Below are 27,580 nucleotides of genomic sequence, written 5' to 3'. Positions count from 1 at the left end.
AATTTGTACAGAAACCAGATGGCAGTTATAAGAGTTGAGGGGCATGAAAGGGAAGCAGTGGTTGGGAAGGGAGTGAGACAGGGTTGTAGCCTCTCCCCAATGTTATTCAATCTTTATATGGAGCAAGCAGTAAAGGAAACAAAAGAAAAATTTGGAGTAGGTATTAAAATCCAGGGAGAAGAAATAAAAACCTTGAGGTTTGCCGATGACATTGTAATTCTGTCAGAGACAGCAAAGGACTTGGAAGAGCAGTTGAACAGAATGAACAGTGTCTTGAAAGGAGGATATAAGATGAACATCAACAAAAGCAAAACGAGGATAATGGAATGTAGTCGAATTAAGTCAGGTGATGCTGAGGGAATTAGATTAGGAAATGAGACACTTACAGTAGTAAAGGAGTTTTGCTATTTGGGGAGCAAAATAACTGATGATGGTCGAAGTAGAGAGGATATAAAATGTAGACTTGCAATGGCAAGGAAAGCATTTCCGAAGAAGAGAAATTTGTTAACTTCAAGTATTGATTTAAGCATCAGGAAGTCGTTTCTGATAGTATTTGTATGGAGTGTAGCCATGTATGGAAGTGAAACATGGACAATAAATAGTTTGGACAAGAAGAGAATTGAAGTTTCGAAATGTGGTGCTACAGAAGAATGTTGAAGATTAGGTGGGTAAATCACATAACTAATGAGGAGGTATTGAATAGGATTGGGGAGAAGAGAAGTTTGTGGCACTACTTGACTAGAAGAAGGGATCAGTTGGTAGGACATATTCTGAGGCATCAAGGGATCACAAATTTAGCATTGGAGGGCAGTGTGGAGGGTAAAAATCGTAGAGGGAGACCAAGAGATGAATAAACTAAGCAGATTCAGAAGGATGTAGGTTGCAGTAGGTACTGGGAGATGAAGGAGCTTGCACAGAATAGATTAGCATGGAGAGCTGCGTCAAACCAGTCTCAGGACTGAAGACCACAACAACAACAACAACTACTCCTCTGTCTCCCCCATGAACCATTGACGTTGCCATCGGTGGGGAGGCTTGCGTGCCTCAACGATACAGATAACCGTACCGCTGGTACAACCACAACGGAGGGGTATCTGTTGAGAGGCCAGACAAACGTGTGGTTCCTGAAGAGGGGCAGCAGCCTTATCAGTAGTTGCAGGGGCAACAGTCTGGATGATTGACTGATCTGGAGTTGTAACAATAACCAAAATGGCCTTGCTGTTCTGGTACTGCAAACGGCTGAAAGCAAGGGGAAACTACAGCCGTAATTTTTCCCGAGGGCATGCAGCTTTACTGTATGATTAAATGATGATGGCGTCCTCTTGGGTAAAATATTCCGGAGGTAAAATAGTCCCCCATTCGGATCTCTGAGCGGGGGCTACTCAAGAGGACGCCGTTATCAGGAGAAAGAAAACTGGCGTTCTACGGATCGGAGCGTTGAATGTCTGATCCCTTAATCGGGCAGGTAGGTTAGAACATTTAAAAAGGGAAATGGATAGGATAAAGTTAGATATAGTGGGAATTAGTGAAGTTCGTTGGTGGCAGGAGGAACAAGACTTCTGGTCAGGTGAATACAGGGTTATAAATACAAAATCAAATAGGGGTAATGCAGGAGTAGGTCTGATAATGAATAAAAAAATAGGTGTGCGGGTAAGCTACTACAAAGAGCATAGTGAACGTGTTATTGTGGCCAAAATAGACACGAAGCCCACACCTACTACAGTAGTACAAGTTTATATGCCAACTAGCTCTGCAGATGATGAAGAAATTGATGAAATGTATGACGAGATAAAAGAATTTATTCAGGTAGTGAAGGGAGACGAAAATTTAATAGTCATGGGTGACTGGAATTCGAGAGTAGGAAAAGGGAGAGAAGGAAACATAGTTGGTGAATATGGATTGGGGCTAAGAAATGAAAGAGGAAGCTGCCTGGTAGAATTTTGTGCAGAGCACAACTTAATCATAGCTAACACTTGGTTCAAGAATCATGAAAGAAGGTTGTATACATGGAAGAACCCTGGAGATACTGAAATGTATCAGATAGATTATATAATGGTAAGACAGAGATTTAGGAACCAGGTTTTAAATTGCAAGACATTTCCAGGTGCAGATGTGGACTCTGACCACAGTCTATTGGTTATGAACTGTAGATTAAAACTGAAGAAACTGCAAAAAGGTGGGAATTTAAGGAGATGGGACCTGGATAAACTGAAAGAACCAGAGGTTGTACAGAGTTTCAGGGAGAGCATAAGGGAACAGTTCACAGGAATGGGGGAAAGAAATACAGTAGAAGAAGAATGGGTAGCTTTGAAGGATGAAATAGTAAAGGCAGCAGAGGATCAAATAGGTAACAAGACGAGGGCTAGTAGAAACACTTGGGTAACAGAAGAAATATTGCATTTAATTGATAAAAGGAGAAAATACAAAAATGCGGTACATGAAAAAGGCAAAAAGGAATACAAACATCTCAAAAATGATATTGACAGTAAGCAGGGATGGCTAGAGGACAAATGTAAGTATGTAGAGGCTTATCTCACTGGGGGTAAGATAGATACTGCCTACAGGAAAATTAAAGAGACCTTTGGAGAGAAGAGAAGCACTTGTATTAATATCAAGAGCTCAGATGGAAACCCAGTTCTAAGCAAAGAAGGGAAAGCAGAAAGGTGGAAGGAGTATATAGAGGGTCTATACAAGGGCAATGTACTTGAGGACAATATCATGGAAATGGAACAGGATGTAGATGAAGATGAAATGGGAGGTATGATACTGCGTGAAGAGTTTGACAGAGCACTGAAAGACCCGAGTCTAAACAAGGCCCCTGGAGTAGACAACATTCCATTAGAAATACTGACAGCCTTGGGAGAGCCAGTCCTGACAAAACTCTACCATCTGGTGAGCAAGATGTACGAGACAAGCGAAATACCCTCAGACTTCGAGAAGAATATAATAATTCCAATCCCAAAGAAAGCAGGTGTTGACAGATGTGAAAATTACCGAACTATCGGTTTAATAAGTGACAGCTACAAAATACTAACGCGAATTCTGTACAGACGAATGGAAAAACTGGTAGAAGCCGACCTCGGGGAAGATCAGTTTGGATTCCGTAGAGATGTTGGAACACGTGAGGCAATACTGACCCTACGACTTACCTTAGAAGAAAGATTAAGGAAAGGCAAACCTACTTTTCTAGCATTTGTAGACTTAGAGAAAGCTTTTGACAATGTTGACTGGAATACTCTCTTTCAAATTCTGAAGGTGGCAGGGTTAAAATACAGGGAGCGAAAGGCTATTTACAATTTGTACAGAAACCAGATGGCAGTTGTAAGAGTCGAGGGGCATGAAAGGGAAGCAGTGATTGGGAAGGAAGTGAGACAGGGTTGTAGCCTCTCCCCGATGTTATTGAATCTGTATATTGAGCTAGCAGTAAAGGAAAGAAAAGAAAAGTTCGGAGTAGGTATTAAAATCCATGGAGAAGAAATAAAAACTTTGAGTTTCGCCGATGACATTGTAATTCTGTCAGAGACAGCAAAGGACTTGGAAGAGCAGTTGAACGGAATGGACGGTGTCTTGAAAGCAGGGTATAAGATGAACATCAACAAAAGCAAAACAAGGATAATGGAATGTCGTCGAATTAAGTCGTGTGATGCTGAGGGAATTAGATTAGGAAATGAGATGCTTAAAGTAGTAAAGGAGTTTTGCTATTTGGGGAGCAAAATAACTGATGATGGTCGAAGTAGAGAGGATATAAAATGTAGACTGGCAATGGCAAGGAAATCGTTTCTGAAGAAGAGAAATTTGTTAACATCGAGTATAGATTTAAGTGTCAGAAATTCGTTTCTGAAAGTATTTGTATGGAGTGTAGCCATGTATGGAAGTGAAACATGGACGATAAATAGTTTGGACAAGAAGAGAATAGAAGGTTTCGAAATGTGGTGCTACAGGAGAATGCTGAAGATAAGGTGGGTAGATCACGTAACTAATGAGGAGGTATTGAATAGAATAGGGGAGAAGAGGAGTTTGTGGCACAACTTGACAAGAAGAAGGGACCGGTTGGTAGGGCATGTTCTGAGGCATCAAGGGATCAAAAATTTAGCATTGGAGGGCAGCGTGGAGGGTAAAAATCGCAGAGGGAGACCAAGAGATGAATACACTAAGCAGATTCAGAAGGATGTAGGTACTGCGAGATGAAGAAGCTTGCACAGGATAGAGTAGCATGGAGAGCTGCATCGAACCAGTCTGAGGACTGAAGACCACAACAAGAACAACAATAATTTGTGTGTTGTCTCTGTTTCTTCTCCTTCCTCATACTAATAAACAGTCTTGTCGTCAGTAATCTGTACCTAGTCCTGTCATTATCAAAACTTATTCTCGAATTAAATTCACTAACCCTACCAGAATCACTGGTTTAGTTATTCCACGTTTGTTCTCTGGTTAGGCATTATTACATGTTCATTCAATGTGTCTTCCATGCTATTCTGAAAATAGCAGTGGCTGATAACCGGGGAGTGTACAACCGGCCCTTTGTAGTGTAGCGATCTGGAAAAAATTTTCTGTCAAAATATCATTTTCTTGAATACACCGAGAAGATAATAGGTAATCATTGTTACCTGCTATTCCTGTTAGTCATGTATTTCCACTCTGATCATCCGAATCTATGAATTTTGCTAATAATTATGACAATGTTTATCATTGGCACACCCAATCAACCGCATAAACAACCAGCGATTGGCATTCACCTGTTCGGGCTTATTCGTCTCAGCTCGTATATCACCATCCCCTTTTGTCCGCTGGAAAGTTTTTTATTTCTAGATGCGACGGGGATTCCCCTGGCAGAGACATCACATACACTATGCACTCATTCAAAAATCGACTAATGATTCTTTCATATATCAACTTAGAATATGTTCAAAAACCAACAGGCGTTTAAAAGTCATATGAACAATCAATAGACCAACTTGCAGTGGATGCTAAATGCTTTGTGAAACAAGGTTTTTTTTTCTTCAAGAACATGAATTTGGTGCCCTCTGAAATTGCTGACAAGGGCAGATACCCTGGTTTGCGCGCGCCCAGACACACACACACACACACACACACACACACACACACACACACACACACACACACACACACACACACACACACACTAAATCCGGACCTGCTTCCTCAGCGTTTTTAGAATTTCATTGTTAAATCATATTGTGTCTTTTCCGTCTTTTAACACTGTAAGGACTGAACTTACCAATCAGTAATTGTTATTTGTTGTTGTTTGTGTTGTTGTGGTCTTCAGTCCTGAGACTGGTTTGATGCAGCTCTCCATGCTACTCTATCCTGTGCAAGCTTCTTCATCTCCCAGTACCTACTGCAACCTACATCCTTCTGAATCTGCTTAGTGTATTGATCTCTTGGTCTCCCTCTACGATTTTTACCCTCCACACTGCCCTCCAATGCTAAATTTGTGATCCCTTGATGCCTCAAAACATGTCCTACCAACCGATCCCTTCTTCTAGTCAAGTTGTGCCACAAACTTCTCTTCTCCCCAATCCTATTCAATACCTCCTCATTAGTTACGTGATCTACCCACCTTATCTTCAGCATTCTTCTGTAGCACCACATTTCGAAAGCTTCTATTCTCTTCTTGTCCAAACTGGTTATCGTCCATGTTTCACTTCCATACATGGCTACACTCCATACAAATACTTTCAGAAATGACTTCCTGACACTTAAATCTATACTCGATGTTAACAAATTTCTCTTCTTCAGAAACACTTTCCTTGCCATTGCCAGTCTACATTTTATATCCTCTCTACTTCGACCATCATCAGTTATTTTACTCCCTAAATAGCAAAACTCCTTTACTACTTTAAGTGACTCATTTCCTAATCTAATCCCCTCAGCATCACCCGATTTAATTTGACTACATTCCATTATCCTCGTTTTGTTTTTGTTGATGTTCATCTTATATCCTCCTTTCAAGACACTGTCCATTCCGTTCAACTGCTCTTCCAAGTCCTTTGCTGTCTCTGACAGAATTACAATGTCATCGGCGAACCTCAAAGTTTTTACTTCTTCTCCATGAATTTTAATACCTACTCCGAATTTTTCTTTTGTTTCCTTTACTGCTTGCTCAATATACAGATTGAATAACATCGGGGAGAGGCTACAACCCTGTCTCACTCCTTTCACAACCACTGCTTCCCTTTCATGCCCCTCGACTCTTATAACTGCCATCTGGTTTCTGTACAAATTGTAAATAGCCTTTCGCTCCCTGTATTTTACCCCTGCCACCTTCAGAATTTGAAAGAGAGTATTCCAGTTAACGTTGTCAAAAGCTTTCTCTAAGTCTACAAATGCTAGAAACGTAGGTTTGCCTTTTCTTGATCTTTCTTCTAAGATAAGTCGTACGGTTAGTATTGCCTCACGTGTTCCAACATTTCTACGGAATCCAAACTGATGTTCCCCGAGGTCCGCTTCTACCAGTTTTTCCATTCGTCTGTAAAGAATTCGCGTTAGTATTTTGCAGCTGTGACTTATTAAACTGATAGTTCGGTAATTTTCACATCTGTCAACACCTGCTTTCTTTGGTATTGGAATTATTATATTCTTCTTGAAGTCTGTGGGTATTTCGCCTGTCTCATACATCTTGCTCACCAGATGGTAGAGTTTTGTCATGACTGGCTCTCCCAAGGCCATCAGTAGTTCTAATGGAATGTTGTCTACTCCCGGGGCCTTGTTTCGACTGAGGTCTTTCAGTGCTCTGTCAAACTCTTCACGCAGTATCTTATCTCCTATTTCATCTTCATCTACATCCTCTTCCATTTCCATAATACTGTCCTCAAGTACATCGCCCTTGTATAAACCCTCTATATTCTCCTTCCACCTTTCTGCCTTCCCTTCTTTGCTTAGAACTGGGTTGCCATCTGAGCTCTTGATATTCATACAAGTGGTTCTCTTCTCTCCAAAGGTCTCTTTAATTTTCCTGTAGGCAGTATCTATCTTACCCCTAGTGAGACAAGCCTCTACATCCTTACATTTGTCCTCTAGCCATCCCTGCTTAGCCATTTTGCACTTTCTGTCGATCTCATTTTTGAGACGTTTGTATTCCCTTTTGCCTGCTTCATTTACTGCATTTTTATATTTTCTCCTTTCATCAATTAAATTCAATATTTCTTCTGTTACCCAAGGATTTCTATTAGCCCTCGTCTTTTTACCTACTTGATCCTCTGCTGCCTGCACTACTTCATCCCTCAGAGCTACCCATTCTTCTTCTACTGTATTTCTTTCCCCCATTCCTGTCAATTGTTCCCTTATGCTCTCCCTGAAACTCTCTACAACCTCTGGTTCTTTCAGTTTATCCAGGTCCCATCTCCTTAAATTCCCACCTTTTTGCAGTTTCTTCAGTTTCAATCTGCAGTTCATAACCAATAGATTGTGGTCAGAATCCACATCTGCCCCTGGAAATGTCTTACAATTTAAAACCTGGTTCCTAAATCTCTGTCTTACCATTATATAATCTATCTGATACCTATTAGTATCTCCAGGATTCTTCCACGTATACAACCTTCTTTTATGATTCTTGAACCAAGTGTTAGCTATGATTAAGTTATGCTCTGTGCAAAATTCTACAAGGCGGCTTCCTCTTTCATTTCTTCCCCCCAATCCATATTCACCTACTATGTTTCCTTCTCTCCCTTTTCCTACAGACGAATTCCAGTCACCCATGACTATTAAATTTTCGTCTCCCTTCACTACCTGAATAATTTCTTTTATCTCGTCATACATTTCATCAATTTCTTCATCATCTGCAGAGCTAGTTGGCATATAAACTTGAACTACTGTAGTAGGCATGGGCTTTGTGTCTATCTTGGCCACAATAATGCGTTCACTATGCTGTTTGTAGTAGCTAACCCGCACTCCTATTTTTTTATTCATTATTAAACCTACTCCTGCATTACCCCTATTTGATTTTGTATTTATAACCCTGTAATCACCTGACCAAAAGTCTTGTTCCTCCTGCCACCGAACTTCACTAATTCCCACTATATCTAACTTTAACTTATCCATTTCCCTTTTTAAATTTTCTAACCTACCTGCCCGATTAAGGGATCTGACATTCCACGCTCCGATCCGTAGAATGCCAGTTTTCTTTCTCCTGATAACGACGTCCAATTGAGTAGTCCCCGCCCGGAGATCCGAATGGGGGACTATTTTACCTCCGGAATATTTTACCCAAGAGGACGCCATCATCATTTAATCATACAGTAAAGCTGTATGTCCTCGGGAAAAATTACGGCTGTAGTTTCCCCTTGCTTTCAGCCGTTCGCAGTACCAGCACAGCAAGGCCGTTTTGGTTAATGTTACAAGGCCAGATCAGTCAATCATCCAGACTGTTGCCCCTGCAGCTACTGAAAAGGCTGCTGCCCCTCTTCAGGAACCACATGTTTGTCTGGCCTCTCAACAGATACCCCTCTGTTGTGGTTGCACCTACGGTACGGCCATCTGTTTCGCTGAGGCACGCAAGCCTCCCCACCAACGGCAAGGTCCATGGTTCATGGGGGAAGAATTGTTATTTAACATTCATTAAATAGTATGTTTTAATTGAGAGGGGTTATGTTTTGCACTTTTTACTGTACTTTGGCAGTTTATAATTTCGGTAAAAGCCAAACATCTACTACAAAAACTGAACAAATTATGAACATTTTTACCTTAAAGGACTGCAGCCAGTTATTTTGACACTGTCTCTAAATGCGCAATAGTGGACTCTCTCTCTCTCTCTCTCTCTCTCTCTCTCTCTCTCTCTCTCTCTCTCCTCTTTTTTACGTCTGTTTAGCTTCTTTTATTTCACTGTTGTGATCTTGTTCCCTCTTCTTTTTCTATTTTATTTTATTAAGTGGAATTGCGAACATTCTTTAGTTGCTCTTCTCTGCCTAAGTGTTGTTGTGCTCTGCAGAAGTTGAGTGCTTCCATTTATTATGTTGTGTTGGTGCCTTTGTTCAGATAAGCTTCTAAATTCTGCAAAATTTGAAGTTGATATTGTGGATAAGATGTCTCGTCTGTACATCGTCAAGTCTGGCTGCCAGAGATGAACTCTGCACTTTTTTTTTCAATTTGCTAGACATTTCTGGAATCAACACCTGGACTCTTTACAGAGAGATAAAAAGAGGAAAAGGTACCTGGTGAATGTTTCTTTTCAGATCAGCAGAACAACTCTTCTGTGTATGTACAATCAAGTAAAGGGCCTGTTCATACATTCATAGCGACCACTGAAATATGTAAGGTACTGGTACAGAATGACTGCCGGATAGGACGACACAGAAGCTCAAACAAAATTAACAATCTGTGTCTGTTGTTCAAGAAATTCTGATGAAGTCCGTGTGCTGGAAGTGTTCAGTGCATTTGTGCAAAGCGTTTTAATAAAGATGGTGGCCTTAACTGAAAACATATCAAAGAGAAAAGCAACATTAATTTCTTATAATTGCCACAGCAGTTTATGTCCATAACTCTTTCTATTTCCCAATAAATATTTGTTTATGGCCTGGTTAGGGCTTTATTGAGAATATGTCATAGAGATAAACAGTGTTATCTTATAATTATGTGTTTATTTGTATTTGTAAGTTTATCAAAGTTTAACTTCAGTGAATAATAATGTACTTCAATCCTTTTTTCTTTAAATATAGTTTCTACAAAAAAAATTAAACGTAACACATTGATAGAATAAGTGTAAGACAGTAGTGACATGTTAAGACACTATACTGAATTAATTTAACAAGTAAAATAAATATCATTGGTCAAAATAACCAGTAGCAGACCTTCCATATAGTTTGCTAATGCCGGTAAAGCTAATACTTCTCAAGAACACGATTTACAGTCTGTTTAAACTTTGTCCATAATTCCTCTACGTCCTTTGTACTGGAACTAAATGATATCAATCCATTGCCTAAGTGGGATGCTAATTGCTTATCTGCTCTTTGTAGCAGAAATACTCTTCTAGCCTTCTGGATTGATTTATTAACTTAAGTAATCATAGTCACTGACTGGGAATTGTTTCGGGTTCTTGACTCATCACTCAGTACAGGCTTCAGCTTTGATTCAATTCATAATCAGATGAGCCAACATCTGAATGTTAGTCAAAGGCTCCATCCACTCAGGATCTTCAACGATATTTGGGTCAGCTCCTGTTGGATCGTGTTTTTAGTTTTCAGTGAAGACAAGACTTTAAGAATTTATTATTAATTCCTTAACCTTAATGTGAGCAGTTGACAAAACAACAACTGAAAAAGTTTTTATGCTTCCTACAAGATGCTGGGCGCTGTTCCCATCCTGATTGTAACAGATTGAGGGTGGGACTGTTATGGGAGCCTCAAGGAACACTCGCCCACCCCCATCCACCCACTTGCTGACCTGATTGTTTCTCTCACTATAGTTGGCCCAACTGATGTTCATTACATATTTAGCCTTCTCACTTTTACTGTTACAGATATCCTATCTAAAAGGTGCTCTTTATTCCTTAATTGTGTTGCCAGGCTTTCTCAGCTCAGGCATCAATACTACTTTTACTACTTCACTAATACTATTTTTACATACTTCCATAATTCAAGCACATTTCTGTTTAACATCATTAACTCCAGATGACTTGTATCTTGATCGAGTGACTGATGACCTTGCTGTTTTGTCACTTATCACTCCACACAACTAAACATTATATGACCAAAAGTCCTGTTCTTCCTACGATCACGCTTCCGTAGTTCCCACTGGATCTTACTTCAACCTGTCCATTTCCCATCTTAAATTCTCTAAGCCATCTACCCTATTAAGAAATCTGACATTCCACGCTCTGACCTGTAGACTGTCAGTTTTGTTTTTTATGGTTACTACGTCCACGTGACTAGTCCCCACCAGGATATCTGAAAGTAGGACTATTTTACTTCAGGAATGTTTTACCCAAGAGGATGCAGTTGTTGTGTAACCATTCTGTAGAGCTGCATGCCCTCAGGAAAAATGAATGGCTGCACTTTCCCTGTGCGTTCAACCACTCACAGCTACTGGAAGAAGGCCATCAGATAAAGTTACAAGGTCAGATTCGATAATCATCCAGACTGTTGCACTTGCAACTATTGAAACAGCTACTGTGCCTGTTCAGAAACCATACATTTGTCTGGCCTCTCAACGGCTACCCATTCGTTGTGGTTGCACCTATGGTATGACAATCAGAATCATTGAGACGTGCAAGCCTCCCCCCCCCCCCCCCCCCCCTACATCAACAAGATCCACAGTTTGTGTAAGGTGGCTCAGAGTTATTATTTTAGTGTTTATTCTGTTCACTAATCAGGATTTTTAACAGTGCATTTTTAATTTTGGCTTGGTTGACAATTTTTCAATCTACATGTGTGGAAATGACGGGTACATAAAGGTAAGTGATTTTTGTTTTACACAGTTTGTTTTAATGAAATTTTTTTGGGCTTTTATAGCAATGTAGTTAATAATATTGCTTACTTTTGAATACATTATGGGCACAACAGTGATCAATGTGTTATAAATAATTACTATTAAACACAGTCTTAATCACAATTTATTTAACAAGGTGACCGGTTTCAACCACTACTGTGGTCATCTTCAGACCTATAAGTTGTATATAAAGCTTTAATTAGAGGGCTACATACATTAAACAAAATACATAAAGTTATAAAATTATAAAACGTTGAATTACCATTGAGTAGGAACCTCTTTCCTTGAAGAATCACTACTGGAGAAACCAGTGCACGTCTTACTATATATAATGGAGGCTCCACCCACTTCTGACTGCATGATGTCATTATTAACCAATGAGTTATAAGTCAATTTACAATTAAAACCTTCTTAGTTAAAAGAACAATTGTCAAGAAATTAGAAATAAATATACACTAAACTTAGCTTATTAAACAGCTATTGTCAATTATGAAGCCTTAAAAATATTTAAATACGTAGGAAAATAAACTTCAGTTTGGCAGTACATGGGTTGCCCTCTGAAGGCCAGTCAGCGAACCATTTGGAACCACTGGTTGCTATGGTGAAGTTAGACGCCGTTGCAAAGATGAAGCAACAGGCTTTTTTCACAGAAGTTATTGTGAAGTCGATAATCGAACTAGTGGTTGCCATGGTGAGGATAAACGCCAGTGCAAAGATGTGACAGCAGGCTTCTTTCCAACGAAGTTGTTGCGAAGTAGAATGGCAAAAGACTGGCGTCAGACGATGTATTATTGAGCAGCATGTCTTTATTGAAACGAAAAGAGTAAGCTACAATAATCTGTAGCTGACATGTATACTACATGCTGTCCAAATATGATACAAAGTAGTTGTCCGTATATATGAAATATTATCTATGAAGTTGATATGTAGATTACATGTGCTTGTTTAAGGCATTGCTAATCCTCAAGTTATATGCCAGTCATATAAGCAAATAAAAATGAGAGAATTTAAAATTATAAAATTATGAGCCAGTGTCAAAAATAAAACGATGTCAATTAGCAATATGCAGTCTAAAAGCATAAAAGCAAAATTCTAAAACAGATAGTCAAACATAAAATAATGTTTGGTAAAAGACAATTACAATGAAAAGATAAAATATTTGCTAAAAAACTTTTTATAATTTAAAAAACAAAGGACAGAAGAGTAAACATTCTAAATCAGATCATCGAAAAGCTCAAAGAAATGTTTGTCTTTGAACTGAAGTTGTTCGTTTAAAACAGATAATGGATTACTTTTGTGAAGTGAAAAAATTTCAATTTCTTCTAAGGTATTTAGCAGTGGTCCTTTTGGCACAGTATGTAGTATTTTCAAGTTACTAGAAATGCAACCCTCAGAATGATTGCATCCATCAAGATGTTGACCAAATATTGATTTGATACGTGCAGTACCAGTAGTATGTTCTTTGAAACGTGTTAAAAAGTTACGGCCAGTTTGGCCAATATACTGTTTTTCACAGTCATTACATATTATTTTATAAACGCCTGACTTTAGGTATCTATTTGAGTCTCCAATTGTGTGTTTCAGTTTCATCTGTAGGGGGTTAGTAGTTTTAAACGCTATTGTCACGCTTGTGTTCTTAAATAATTTATTTATTTTATCTGAGATAGGTCCCATGTATGTCATTTGTGTAAATCTCTTCTTGGAATTTATAACACCATCATTTTTTTCTTTTAATTTTTGATATAACAGATCAACCTGAAGGGAATTATAATTGTTAGCAACTGCTATCTGTTTTAATGTATCAATTTCCTTTTGGATTGCATCATGTTGGAGAGGTAATTTCAGTATCCTATGTATCATAGTTTTAAAAAATGCCATTTTGTATCTTAATGGATGGCATGACGTAGCATTTATTATTACGTCGGTTGATGTGGGTTTTCTATAAATAGAAATATTATGTTTTCCATTCTGATTTGTAATTGTGAGGTCAAGGAAGTTAATACTATTGTTACTTTCGTGTTCTACTGTAAATACAAGTTTTGGATGTAAATTATTTAAGTTGTTAGCGAAAACGTCAATTTCTTCCTTAGAGCCGTTATATAATAGCAGTGTGTCGTCAACATATCTTTTGTAGTATATAATTTTATTTGTTATTTCTGGATTATTTTTGAAAAATTGGATTTCAATGTAGTTGACGAAGATATCTGCTATAGTGCTAGCCAGGGAATTCCCCATTGCAAGTCCATCTTCCTGTATGTATATTTTATTATTAAATGAAAAATAGTTAAAATCTAGAGTAATTCTTAACAGTTCGATAAATTCTACTATTTCTTTGGGGCTCATGATAAAATAATATGTAATGACTGTGAAAAACAGTATATTGGCCAAACTGGCCGTAACTTTTTAACACGTTTCAAAGAACATACTACTGGTACTGCACGTATCAAATCAATATTTGGTCAACATCTTGATGGATGCAATCATTCTGAGGGTTGCATTTCTAGTAACTTGAAAATACTACATACTGTGCCAAAAGGACCACTGCTAAATACCTTAGAAGAAATTGAAATTTTTTCACTTCACAAAAGTAATCCATTATCTGTTTTAAACGAACAACTTCAGTTCAAAGACAAACATTTCTTTGAGCTTTTCGATGATCTGATTTAGAATGTTTACTCTTCTGTCCTTTGTTTTTTAAATTATAAAAAGTTTTTTAGCAAATATTTTATCTTTTCATTGTAATTGTCTTTTACCAAACATTATTTTATGTTTGACTATCTGTTTTAGAATTTTGCTTTTATGCTTTTAGACTGCATATTGCTAATTGACATCGTTTTATTTTTGACACTGGCTCATAATTTTATAATTTTAAATTCTCTCATTTTTATTTGCTTATATGACTGGCATATAACTTGAGGATTAGCAATGCCTTAAACAAGCACATGTAATCTACATATCAACTTCATAGATAATATTTCATATATACGGACAACTACTTTGTATCATATTTGGACAGCATGTAGTATACATGTCAGCTACAGATTATTGTAGCTTACTCTTTTCGTTTCAATAAAGACATGCTGCTCAATAATACATCGTCTGACGCCAGTCTTTTGCCATTCTACTTCGCAACAACTTCGTTGGAAAGAAGCCTGCTGTCACATCTTTGCACTGGCGTTTATCCTCACCATGGCAACCACTAGTTCGATTATCGACTTCACAATAACTTCTGTGAAAAAAGCCTGTTGCTTCATCTTTGCAACGGCGTCTAACTTCACCATAGCAACCAGTGGTTCCAAATGGTTCGCTGACTGGCCTTCAGAGGGCAACCCATGTACTGCCAAACTGAAGTTTATTTTCCTACGTATTTAAATATTTTTAAGGCTTCATAATTGACAATAGCTGTTTAATAAGCTAAGTTTAGTGTATATTTATTTCTAATTTCTTGACAATTGTTCTTTTAACTAAGAAGGTTTTAATTGTAAATTGACTTATAACTCATTGGTTAATAATGACATCATGCAGTCAGAAGTGGGTGGAGCCTCCATTATATATAGTAAGACGTGCACTGGTTTCTCCAGTAGTGATTCTTCAAGGAAAGAGGTTCCTACTCAATGGTAATTCAACGTTTTATAATTTTATAACTTTATGTATTTTGTTTAATGTATGTAGCCCTCTAATTAAAGCTTTATATACAACTTATAGGTCTGAAGATGACCACAGTAGTGGTTGAAACCGGTCACCTTGTTAAATAAATTGTGATTAAGACTGTTTTTAATAGTAATTATTAATAATATTGCTGTTGAGCATCCAAAATACACACACACACACACACACACACACACACACACACACACACACAAACCAGAATGAACCTTCATTGTAAAATTGTGCAAGTGTCCACAATATGAAGACAATTTGGTTATATGAAAGAAATGCTACTGTAAGAAATTTAGTTTTGTTTTTATTTTTATTTCTAAAATTTGTTTCAGAAAAAGGGTAAAGTACGCATTAGTAAACTAAAGAGAAGTAACCAGAAACGCACAAAATTAGCACGTCAAGGAAAACTAAAACATAAAAGAAATAAGAAAGCCATGCCCAAACCACTATTTGGTGGACCTCAGAATCCTCCCCACCAGGGCACTAATGAAGGAGAAGAGGAGAGTGATCATGATTTGGGGATCCTAGATATGGTTGATGAGGATGACATTGATTTCTTGAAAAATGCCGTTTCTTCCCGGAGTTACTCCCTCCTAAATAAAATTCGCTACAGGAAGTAAGTAATTTTCTTATTGGTAAGTGACATATATGATGATGAAACCAGCTCATGGTGTATAACTGTTTATGGTAGAACATTCTTCCACAGTTAAAACCCTGCAGAGTACCAATTTACTGAGAACCACATTCCTGTAATTTGTAATAAAAAAATGAATATTATAAACTGAAAACTAAATTACGATAAGCCTTTATTTAGTAAGTCATGTGACAGCTCTAACCAATGGCAGGGTGTATTACTCAAACCAAGCGAGTTGGCGCAGTGGTTACTACACTGGACTCACATTTGGGAGGACAACAGTCCAAACCCGCATCCGCCATTCGGATTTAAGTTTTCTGTGATTTACCTAAATTACTCCAGGCAGATGCTAGGATGGTTTCTTTGAAAGGACACTGCCGATTTCCTTCCCCATCCTTGACGCAATCTGAGGGTGTGCTCCATCTCTAATGATCTCGATGCTGACAGGTCGTTAACCCAATCTTCCTTTTTAATTGCTCAAATTTCTAAACATTCTAAAAGTGAGTTCCAGAATCATATATTTATTGTACAGCGTAATAATTGTGTGACAGTTGGGGGACAGCAATATGTTTGTTGCAAATTTTTCAGAAAATTAAGACGAAGAAACATAAAGTGTTGTAGGAGGAAAAAATCTCATTTCTATTATTTTTTTTTCTTTTAATTAATGAGAGACAAATGGGCTGACTAATACTCATCGTCAAGAAGTACAATTTTCCATACATCTTATTGGAACACAGTAGAAATTCTTACTTTAAGAAACACTCTGTCCTTTATCAGAGGGAAAATAGAGGAAAACTTTGAGGAAGGTTTAAAGGAATGTTGAGGGAAGTGATAAGCCTGCAGGATGTGCAATACCGTACTGAAGAGGGAATAATAAAGTGTAATGAAGAACATGAAATATAGTGAAGGAAAAGTCAAGTGGTTGACATGTCTGCTCAAAGGTGATATGGGAGGTGTAGAGTAAGAAGTAAATATGATTATAAACAATTATGGAAAAGCAATGATATAATAGTAATATTAATTGTAGATGTTTAATAAAAGAAATAAAGTGGATTGGGCCCTCAAAAGAAGAAAAAGGGGGGCAGGGGTTACTTTTGGGGAGGGGTTGACTTCACAGCAACTAAAATGTTGTGTGGGAGGATCTGAATGCTGTGGACAAATGCATTGGGCAGGTTCAGTCTCAGTGTCGAAACTTAGGAATCTACCAGAAGAACTGATGATCTGGTGTTTCAAAGGGTTCTTGGGATGTCTGGGTACATTCTTCCAATTGAAGTTCACATGGTCCTATTCGAAATCTCGTGCCACTTTCCTTGACATTTATCTCATCCTCTTGAAAGGTCAGCTACACACCTCAGTTCACATTAAACCAGCCAACTAACAAACAACAGTACTTACGTCTGACAGTTGCCATCCTTTCCATGTGAAACATTCCATCCCATACAGCCTTGGTATTTGTGGAAAACATATTTGTTCAGATGCAAACTCTTTACAACAATACATCAGAATTCTCACCTCAGCCTTCACTGAACTTAGTTACCTCATCTGCTTAGTTCAGAAGCAGATTTCCCGGGCCATCACATCCAATCCCGGTACTGCTGATCCCTCCAAGAAACAACAGGTGTACACCAGGTGTCACTCAGCATTATCGTGACCTTGAATAGATTAATTAGCTACTTTGACAATAATGTGATGTACTAAAATCATGCCCTGAAACAAGGTTCATTCTGTCCAGCATTGTGCCCACTTCACCTGGAATAGCTTTTTGTCACCCTCCCAGTCTTTGCGGTATCCATGTCAGACCCTGTGCTCCATCTGTACCCATCTCCCTACCTTATGGCTCGTACCCCTCTGACTGTCTGCTCTATTAGACTTATCCTATGCACCCTCCTATACCAGCCCTATAACTGGCAAAACATTCACTATCAAAGAGAAAGCTACCTGTGAAATGACACATGTCATATACCAGCTGTTATGTAAACACTGTTATGTCTTTTACATCAGCATTACTATCACTTAGCTTTTGGCTCTTATTAACTCTTGCACGGTGTTTTAGCAGCAATCTCTTTCTTGTATAGTATTCTATCTTCCACTTTTAAGCTCTTAGATTTTCAAATCTCATATGGTGTAGTCCCCAATAATCGGTCTTTCCTTCTCATCCCCTCCAGTAAGTCTCCCCTTACCCTGGGTTTTGGGTGATTTTTCCGAATTGTACCTCTTTTCGTAAACCTCATCAGTCTTTTCCTTCGTCTCTGTTCCTTCCCCTTCAACCCTTCTGCCAGAAAAAGGAGCCACTGGCTCCGAAAGCTTGCAAACTTTAATACCCTTTATATGTCTCTATGATTTCAGCTGTTGTGCTACAGATGACACGTTATTTACACTTATAATTACAAAGCTGCAAATTACATTATAAGCCAAATTGTTAAATTTTATATTAAGTCATGTTTTTAAAATTTGGTGATCATGTTCTACAATTTGTTGAAGAGCTGTGGGAAAAATACGTGGCTTGATGTGGATACAATATATTATGGATGTTGTGGCTCATCCTTTCCATCCTTCCTAATAAAAGCTGGAGAGGAATTAAGCCTGATGCAAGACACAGTTTTATGAATTAGTTCACAATTTATAGGACACCACCATCATCAACACAATTATCCAAAATCAATCCAATTGCCCATAACACTTAAACAAGCCAGTTTCAGATACTTACTACACAAATTAAACGTAACACCCAAGAACAATCATGACTACATAAAGAACAAAACACAAATAAGTACACTGCACAGGAAAATGGCTGTGATGCAAAGACAGTAGATAAAATAAACAACAAACTCTTTGCCTTTACAAATGTCTGCTTGTGTCTGTGTATGTGCGGATGGATATGTGTGTGTGTGCGAGTGTATACCTGTCCTTTTTTCCCCCTAAGGTAAGTCTTTCCGCTCCCGGGATTGGAATGACTCCTTACCCTCTCCCTTAAAACCCACATCCTTTCGTCTTTCCCTCTTTCCTGATGAAGCAACCGTTTGTTGCGAAAGCTTCAATTTTGTGTGTATGTTTGTGTTTGTTTGTGTGTCTATCGACCTGCCAGCGCGTTTGTTTGGTAAGTCTCATCATCTTTGTATTTAGATATATTTTTCCCACGTGGAATGTTTCCCTCTATTATATTCACAACAAAATACAGAAGTAGACAACACACAATTAGGAAACATACACAGAGATAGGTACAACACAACACTCAACAAATCAGCACAGTAAGCAACAAGTGGCATATAATGACATACGACAATAAATTTATACACAGGATGGGCAATACACTGGATCCCACACCTATACCATTCCAGGACTCAATGTTGCACATATTTGTTGCACAGCTGAATTGAGTCTGAACCTGCGAATCGACCCACAACATGTTCCCATGTCCGCAGAGTGTTTGTAGGTCTAAAGAGACTCAAGACTTGAATCCCATGGAAAGAGATTGTCTGAAACAATATTGTGCAACTCTGTTAGTGTGAACATGGTGAGGGGTGAGTTTGGCTAAGGCTGGCATATAATGTCAGTGTTATTTTTGTCATCTGATGTGGTTGTATTATATATTTTCCAATATGTGATTGGCTGAAAGTACTTTGAAGCTAATTGAAGACCATCAAATGAACAACTGCTTGTGGGATATGACACATATCGAATATATAAACCACGTCAAATGAAGGCAGGTGTTAAAATGTTTGTCAGAAAAGTTTGGCATTTCAGTATTGGAAATGGGGAAAAAATTCACACTTTGAAAAGCCAGTTTTGGAGGTTAACATGAGAAATTTAAAGGAAGAGTGCGACTTCTCTAAAAAAATGCTCACTTTTGGGATATGAATCTCCCATGTTTTCCTACCTGCCAATCAATCAAGAGGAGTTTTTAGCACAAATGTAGAAGAATATTAGGTAAGATAATATAAAATTCGTAATAGTTATGAGCTTCAAATCACTTTTATTTTTTTAGAAATCCAGGACAAGAATTAGGAAAAGGTAGAGTATACATAAATGTTTTCAAAGCATTTCACCCTGCCAAGGCACCGAAACTTTAGATGATATACAATAATCTCTAACAAAATTATGAAGAGTATAGTTGCTACATCACCATACAGTGGAGATGCTGAGTCGCAGATAGCCATAACAAAAAGATTGTCAGAAAGTGAGCTTTCGACCAACTAGGCCTTTGTCAGAAATCTCTAAAGTAATTTCTGATTTCTAAACTTCATATTTTGTTTACTGATTATGCATTCCAACCACTTATAGAAGGTGTTCAAAATCACTGAGTGCCAGCCTTAAAAAAAATTTAACAAATCCCACCACTATCTTTCAGTTTTATTGTATCCAGATCTTGACACAGCTCATAGGTTGCTCTGGAAAGCTTCTGTACCCACCATATTTTCCATTTCCCCCCCCCCCCCCCCCAATTTATAATAAAAAATGAAAATGAAACTGAGAGACCAGTGTAGGTTAGTTCCCGAAACATTTTAAGCAAAACTGCCCCTTGTAGTGTGAACAAGATACTTTTGTTCTGAGGCTTTCCCTGATCAGATGCAAGGCATTGGATCTGGGCAGCCCTCCAATAAAGACCCGCAACAGTGTTCTGGTGTGGACTAGGCACAGAGTCAAGGATTCAACACAGTATACTGACAAACTGCCTATTGGCTTCCTTCTCGGGTTCTTCGGCCGACGTTCATCTAATGATTTTTCTGACGTTTCGCCAGCACGAGTGGCTGGCATTGTCAAAGCTTCACCCTCCATTGCCGGTGGTGAACTGGAGGCGAGCTCGCGGTCGCAGACTATATGTACCTGGCGCGCCAACGTCCGAGGGCTTCTCCGCGGTCATTTCCGGTGCGGTTCTCCTCTTGCTACCTGCGACGGTCGTTCGCTGCAGTACGGGAAGCCAGGATCCGTTTACCTTAAGGCTTTCCTCTTTCTTGTTGAAACTGTTCGCGTGTTTTTGGATTTCTACAGCTTCTCTGAACAAGCGCGTGTGATAGTGCTTCTCTACAGCCAGAACTTCCGTGTCGGCGAATTTTATTACGTGGTCGGTCTCATTCAGTGCGTGCTCTGCCACGGCCGATTTCTCCACCTCGGCCGTGGCAGAGCACGCACTGAATGAGACCGACCACGTAATAAAATTCGCCGACACGGAAGTTCTGGCTGTAGAGAAGCACTATCACACGCGCTTGTTCAGAGAAGCTGTAGAAATCCAAAAACACGCGAACAGTTTCAACAAGAAAGAGGAAAGCCTTAAGGTAAACGGATCCTGGCTTCCCGTACTGCAGCGAACGACCGTCGCAGGTAGCAAGAGGAGAACCGCACCGGAAATGACCGCGGAGAAGCCCTCGGACGTTGGCGCGCCAGGTACATATAGTCTGCGACCGCGAGCTCGCCTCCAGTTCACCACCGGCAATGGAGGGTGAAGCTTTGACAATGCCAGCCACTCGTGCTGGCGAAACGTCAGAAAAATCATTAGATGAACGTCGGCCGAAGAACCCGAGAAGGAAGCCAATAGGCAGTTTGTCAACAAGTGGCCACGAAAGCCTTAACAATTTTGTACAGTATACTGAACTGACAAGACAATACAGAACGTGAAAGACAAACCATAAACACTGATAAATACAGTCAATGTAGTATATACCAATTAATTCATAATTTCTGTCAGTCTGTGTATGTGGGCCAAACATGCAAGAATTTGAGAACCAGATGTGTAGAACATGTCAGAGCATTAAAAAGTAAGAGTTTCCACTCAGCATTTGCGGATCACCTAATAGCAGAGAATAATCGTCCAATGAACGTACAAACTGATTTTAAAATTATTAAAACCACCTAACGTTACCCAAAACTTAATCATAGAATCACCACATCCAAAAATCAATAGTGTAAGGACAGAAAGTGCTACATGAATACACACCACTGTGCAATAAAATGTCATTTACTGTAGTAAAAGAAAAGAACTTTATACATAACCCCAACCCTGCCCCCCCCTCCCCCCACAGCATCACACACACATATATTAAACATGTTAATGTCAGTAAAGCTTCAAAATTGCATGCCCGCTTCCCAAATAAATGATCGCAACATAGCTATAACATGTCAAATTCCAACAGAAATGTCGTGTTTTGCTGATAAATAATCTCAGATGTGTGTGCAACAGTAAGAAGAAATCGGCGGTTTAACATGCCACCAACTAGGCAAGACAGCAAAAAATAAATAAATATTGTATAAATATTGTAACACCCTAAAAAATGCAATTGGATGCAAAAAAAAAATCTACGCGTCAAACACTGGCTAGAGAAAACACACATAAAGTAATTGTTATAATTTGTCATATAGTTCATTCTTTAATGTGTCACATGTTTTATCTAATAGCTTCATATTATCTATGTAGCTGACAATGACGTGACAGCCAAAAACTGGTTTGTAAAACAAAATAATAAATATTGTATGAATATCACACCAGTATCGTATGTTTTCATTCATAATCTACATTGTTGTTTAAAAAAATATACAGCCTATATCAGTCTGAATGTTTATTAAAGTGTCATACAAAAATTTGAAGTTAATCGGTCAAGAACTTTTGAGATTTATATATTAATATAAATGTTAACCAAATTTCTGTTTTCCACAAATGCTTTTCATGCTATAGCCAGTATGAATTTTATATCCTCTCTACTTCAGCCATAATCAGTTATTTTACTGCCCGAAGAGCATAACTCATCAACTACTTTTAATGTTTGTTCTTAATCTAATTCCCTCAACATCATTTGATTTAATTTTACTACGTACCATCGCTCTTGTTTTACTTTTGTCGATGCTCATCTTGTAACCTCTTTTCTATCCATTCTGTTCACCTGGTTGTAAGTCCTTTGCTGTCTCTGACAGAATTACAAAGTCATGACAAAACTCAAAATTTTTTTCCTTCTTCCTCAACTTTAATTTCTTCTCCAAAATTTTTATGCAGTTTCATTTACCGCTTGCTAAGTCTACAGATTGAATAACATCGGGGATAAGCTACAATCCTGTCTTACTCCCTCCTCAACTACCACTTCCCTTTCATGTCATTCAACTCTTATAACAACTGTCTGATTTCTGTAAAAGCAGTATATAAACTTTTGCTCCCTGTGTTTTATCCCTGCAACCTTCAGAACTTCAAAGAGTTTATTCCAATCAACATTGTTAAAAGCTTTCTCTAAAGTCTACAAATGCTGTAAACATAGGTTTGCCTTTCTTTAACCTAGCCATGCCACAGGCTGTGGCTAAGCTATGTCTATGTAGTATCCTTTCTTTCAGGTGTGCTAGTCCTGCAGCGTATGCAGGAGAATTTCTGTGAAATTTGGAAGGTAAAAGATGAGAAACTGGTAGAAGTAAATCTGTGAGGATGGATTGTTAGTCACACGTAGGTAGCTCAGTTGGTAGAGCATTTGCCCACAAAAGGCATAGGTTTGGGTCACAGTTCCTCACACAGTTTGAACATGCCAGGAAGTTTAATGTCAGTGGTAATTCTGCTGCAAAATACCCGCCCCGTTTGCCGCATGTTTAACACAACCATTTCCAGGACAAAGAGGTGCACCGACCCTGGATAAAATCCACCCTGCAAATTAAATGTGAGGGGTCGGTGTTGTTTTTAGGCAGTTTCCTACATCTCACTGCGTGTATACCAGGCTTGATCTCATGTTCTACCTCAGATACATGCTACCCAAACATTTAGAACACTTTCTTACACATGCACACAAAATTAACTCCATACGCAGACAGAATGGGTACACTGGTTCTGTCCTATGAGGATGACTAGAAGACTGATGGCCTTAGCTGTTTCATCTCCTTAAATTCTCAATCAGAATATGCTGCAAAGTGGAAAATTTATTTTGTCGATCAATACTTTGTCTCTAAACAAATGAAGACTGGTATCGAACAGAACAAAATCCCATACACTTAAAAACACTATAAAATGCTAAGTGAGCAATAAAAGCCATAATATTTAATACACACATCAAAAAAAGTTTTGCATCACCTTGGTTCCGAGAGTTCTGGAACCTGTACAGAAAACTGGAATAGAGATCATCATTTCCGCCCTTTTTATTGCTCATGAATACCACACATTGCATGCTGTACCACCATATAGCGGGACTTTCAGAGGTGGTGGTCCAGATTGCTGTACACACCGGTACCTCTAATACCCAGTAACATGTCCTCTGGCATTGATGCATGCCTGTATTCATCGTGGCATGCTGTCCACAAGTTCATCAAGGCACTGTTGATCCAGATTGTCTCACTCCTCAACAGCAATTCAGCATATGTCCCTCAGAGGGGTTAGTGGGTCACATTGTCCATAAACAGCCCTTTTCAATCTATCCCAGGCATGTTTGATAGGGTTCATGTCTGGAGAACATGCTGGCCACTCTAGTCGAGCGATGTCGTTATCCTGAAGGAAGTCATTCTTAAGATGTGCACAATGGGCGTGTGAATTGTCATCCATGAAGATGAATGCCTCGCCAATATGCTGCCGATATGGTTGCACTATCTATCGGAAGATGGCATTTGCCTATCGTACAGCTGTTACAGTGCCTTCCATGACCACCAACAGTGTACATTGGCCCCACATAATGCCACCACAAAACAGCAGGGAACCTCCACCTTCCTACACTCGCTGGACAATGTGTCTAAGGCATTCAGCCTGACCAGGTTGCCTCCAAATATCTCTTTGATGATTGTCTGGTTGAAGGCATATGCGACACTCATCGGTGAAGAAAATGTGATGCCAATCCTGAGTGGTCCACTCGACATGTTGTTGGACCATCTGTACTGCACTCCATGGTGTTGTGGTTGCAAAGACAGACCTCGCCATGGATGTCGGGAGTGAAGTTGTGCACCGTGCAGCCTATTGCGCACAGTTTGAGTTGTAACACGACCTCCTGTGGCTGCACAAAAAGCATTATTCAACATGGTGGCGTTGCTGTCAGAGTTCCTTTGAGGCATAATCTGTAAGTAGTGGTCATCCACTGCAGTAGTAGCCCTTGGGCAGCCTGAACGAGGAATGTCATCAAGAGTTCCTGTCTCTCTGCACCTCCTCCATGTCCAAACAACATCGCTTTGGTTCACTCCTAAATACCTGGACACTTCCCTTGTTGAGAGTTCTTCCTGGCACAAAACAACAATGCAGGTGCAATCGAACCACTGTATTGACGTTCTAGGCAAGGTTGAACCACATACAATAGGAGCCGTGTACCTCCTTCCTGGTGGAATGACTGGAACTGATCAGCTGTCAGACCCCCTCTGTCTAATAGGCACTGCTCATGCATGTTTTTTTACATCTTTGGGCGTGTTTATTGACATCAGTTAAAGGGATTGTGTCTATGATACAATCTCCACAGTCAAGATCTATCTTCAGGAGTTCCGGGAATCAGGGTGATGGAAAAACTTTTTTTGATGTGTGTATTTGTGTGGGCAGAATTACATAGATTCACTTATCAGGAATGTTACAGTGAGTCACCCCTGTTGCATAAGTGAGCAAACATGAATTGAGGAACCAGTCCTATCTCTAATGGGAGTAATGCAAACAGCTCAAGCCTATGAAACTACCCATGTAGCCCAGGGTTTATTTTTATGGAAGATGATGTATTTAGTCGAGGACACATTACTGAGATCCTGGCAGAGAATTGTGCCGTAGTTCCTTCCATTTCCTTCAGAAACCTACTTTTGAACCACCACCAGGTGGATGCTGAGGAACTGATTGGAGCCTCATTAACCAATAACGAAGTTCACAGTTACTCCACCCCCATGCAGGAGCTGTATTCTTCATTGTCTGAGGATTGGGTGATACCAAGGTGATAATGATAAAGTCAGTTGTAGAATTTTATGGCATCTTGCTGGTTGCTTTCGTGTGCTGTGTAGGGACCAACTAAATGATCAAATGCTACCTTATGCTGTTCTTGAAATAAAGATAACATCTAAGTCTCCATCAATGAGTCTTCCAAAGACAGTATTCCTCCGTTGATGGTCCAAATTTATTAAAACATTTTCTGTCAAGATATTATAACCCCCCCCCCTCCCTCCAATTGCCCTTTTCTTCTTCTTCTTCTTCTTCTTCTTCTTCTTCTTCTTCTTCTTCCCAGTTCAGCTGTGGGAACATTGTTAATACATTCTGGGGTCACAATATCCAAAGGCAGTTATAGGCGCAGATCTTCCAGGAACATCTTCCTACCTTTGTATGATCCCTTCTCTCGCAGTATTATTGTAGGTATCTAGCCAGTGGTGTCCTTCCGAATAGTTTTGAACAAGAGTTTGCTATCCCTCAAGTTAGTGACTTATGTGTAATATCCTTATGAACTCCATGCTGCATTGAGCTACCACTATTGTCGAGGCTGAAGCTGGGTCCTATATTTTTAATGTAATCCAGTAGACTTAATTTGCTTATTTGGCTGTTTGAATAACTGAACTGTGAATAGTAGTGTTATATGTCTTCTGTCAGATCCTTACTTTGGTAGAAATAGGGTTTGTCTTTTATGTACTTGATATTATCATTTTGTGTCACTCTGCCTTATTTAGTTGCTTACAGTCTACACACAGTAAATTCCAAGAGAAAATGTTGAAACCAGATGCTGTGTCATTTTCCTGGTTAAAAAAGTGTAAAGCTCCTATTTTCAAACTTTTGTAAGAAAAATAATCAAGCTGGTGCAATTGCTGGAAAATGTCTGTATATCTTAACAATGAAGTATTTTTTGTCTTAGTACAGTGGAGGCAACTTACTCACTGCAAAGAGATTGAAACACTGCAGATTAAAATCTTTGTTATTCCATGCTCTTTTACCAACTGTTGATTGTTAACTAATAAAAATAAATTATGTTCTAGTGACAGTCACAAGGATGTGAATAAAAGGAAAAGGGCTCCTGATGATGGTGAACGAGAGATAGAAGATAAATATGAGGAAGAACTGCTAGAACCAGGAAATAAGAAGACAAAGTACCTGTTGCCTATTAAAACTAAGCAGGGAATTGTGTGCAGGACTGTGGAAGAAGAAGAAGAAGAAGGTAATTTAAATAAATGTAGCACAATTATAAAACATAAGCATTTAAAATACTTTTTTTTAGTATCTGGAATAACAGACCGTACACCATATAAACAATAACTTTTTGGAACCTACCATAGTGATGTAGGGAAAGTTGAGACAAACAATTTGATACATGACACTTGCTGTCGATAAACCCAGAAAATGACATTAAACTGGCCTAAAAAGTTACCTACGTTGCAGCGCATGCACACTGCACATCGTTTTCAGTATCCTCTCTTCTATAACACCACTGCCTTAGTTGGCTGTTTTGTTAAAATTAATAATGTAAACTTTCCAGTGAGGGTAATTAAAGGAAAACCACTTTCATAAATGATATGCAGAAAGTAATTAAACGATGGAAAGTCTAGGATGTAACGATGACAATGTTAAGGAAACAATAGATTGCTAATCACCATATGGTAGGTATGTTGAGTCACAGATACGCATATCAAAAACACTGTCAGACAAGTAAGCTTCAGCCAAAAATGCCTTCTTCCAAATTTGACAATACACACGCACGCACGCACGCACGCGCGCACACACACACGCACACACACACACACACACACACACACACACACACACGTGCATGCGCGCGCATGCACGTAAACACAACTCCCCCATATATGACATGTCTGGCTGCCAAGGCCAGACTGCAAATAGCTGCACATGATGTGCGGGAAGGATAAGGGGGAGGCTGGGGCAGGGAGGTGGAGGGATAGTAGAGTACGGGTGGGAGAGGGTAGAGTGCTGCTTGTGAGAGAATACAGGGACAA

The 27,580-nt window shown here is 39.0% G+C and overlaps 1 protein-coding gene across 2 annotated transcripts in view; it reads left to right on the top strand.

Moving 5' to 3' along the window:
- LOC126260819 (nucleolar complex protein 3 homolog) overlaps positions 1-27,580 on the top strand; it is a 118,208-nt gene that overhangs the window by 41,639 nt on the left and 48,989 nt on the right. Inside the window, exons 2-3 of one of the 2 annotated variants that reach the window (XM_049958203.1) lie at positions 15,435-15,718; positions 26,606-26,781. In XM_049958203.1, the coding sequence (XP_049814160.1) occupies positions 15,435-15,718; positions 26,606-26,781 (460 nt within the window). Of the gene's footprint in view, positions 1-15,434; positions 15,719-26,605; positions 26,785-27,580 lie in introns of both variants that reach the window. The other variant, XM_049958202.1, reaches the window with a different exon arrangement.

This window comes from Schistocerca nitens, chromosome 5, assembly GCF_023898315.1.
Source record: "Schistocerca nitens isolate TAMUIC-IGC-003100 chromosome 5, iqSchNite1.1, whole genome shotgun sequence".
Taxonomy (NCBI): domain Eukaryota; kingdom Metazoa; phylum Arthropoda; class Insecta; order Orthoptera; family Acrididae; genus Schistocerca; species Schistocerca nitens.
This window is presented reverse-complemented; position numbering and strand designations above follow the sequence as displayed.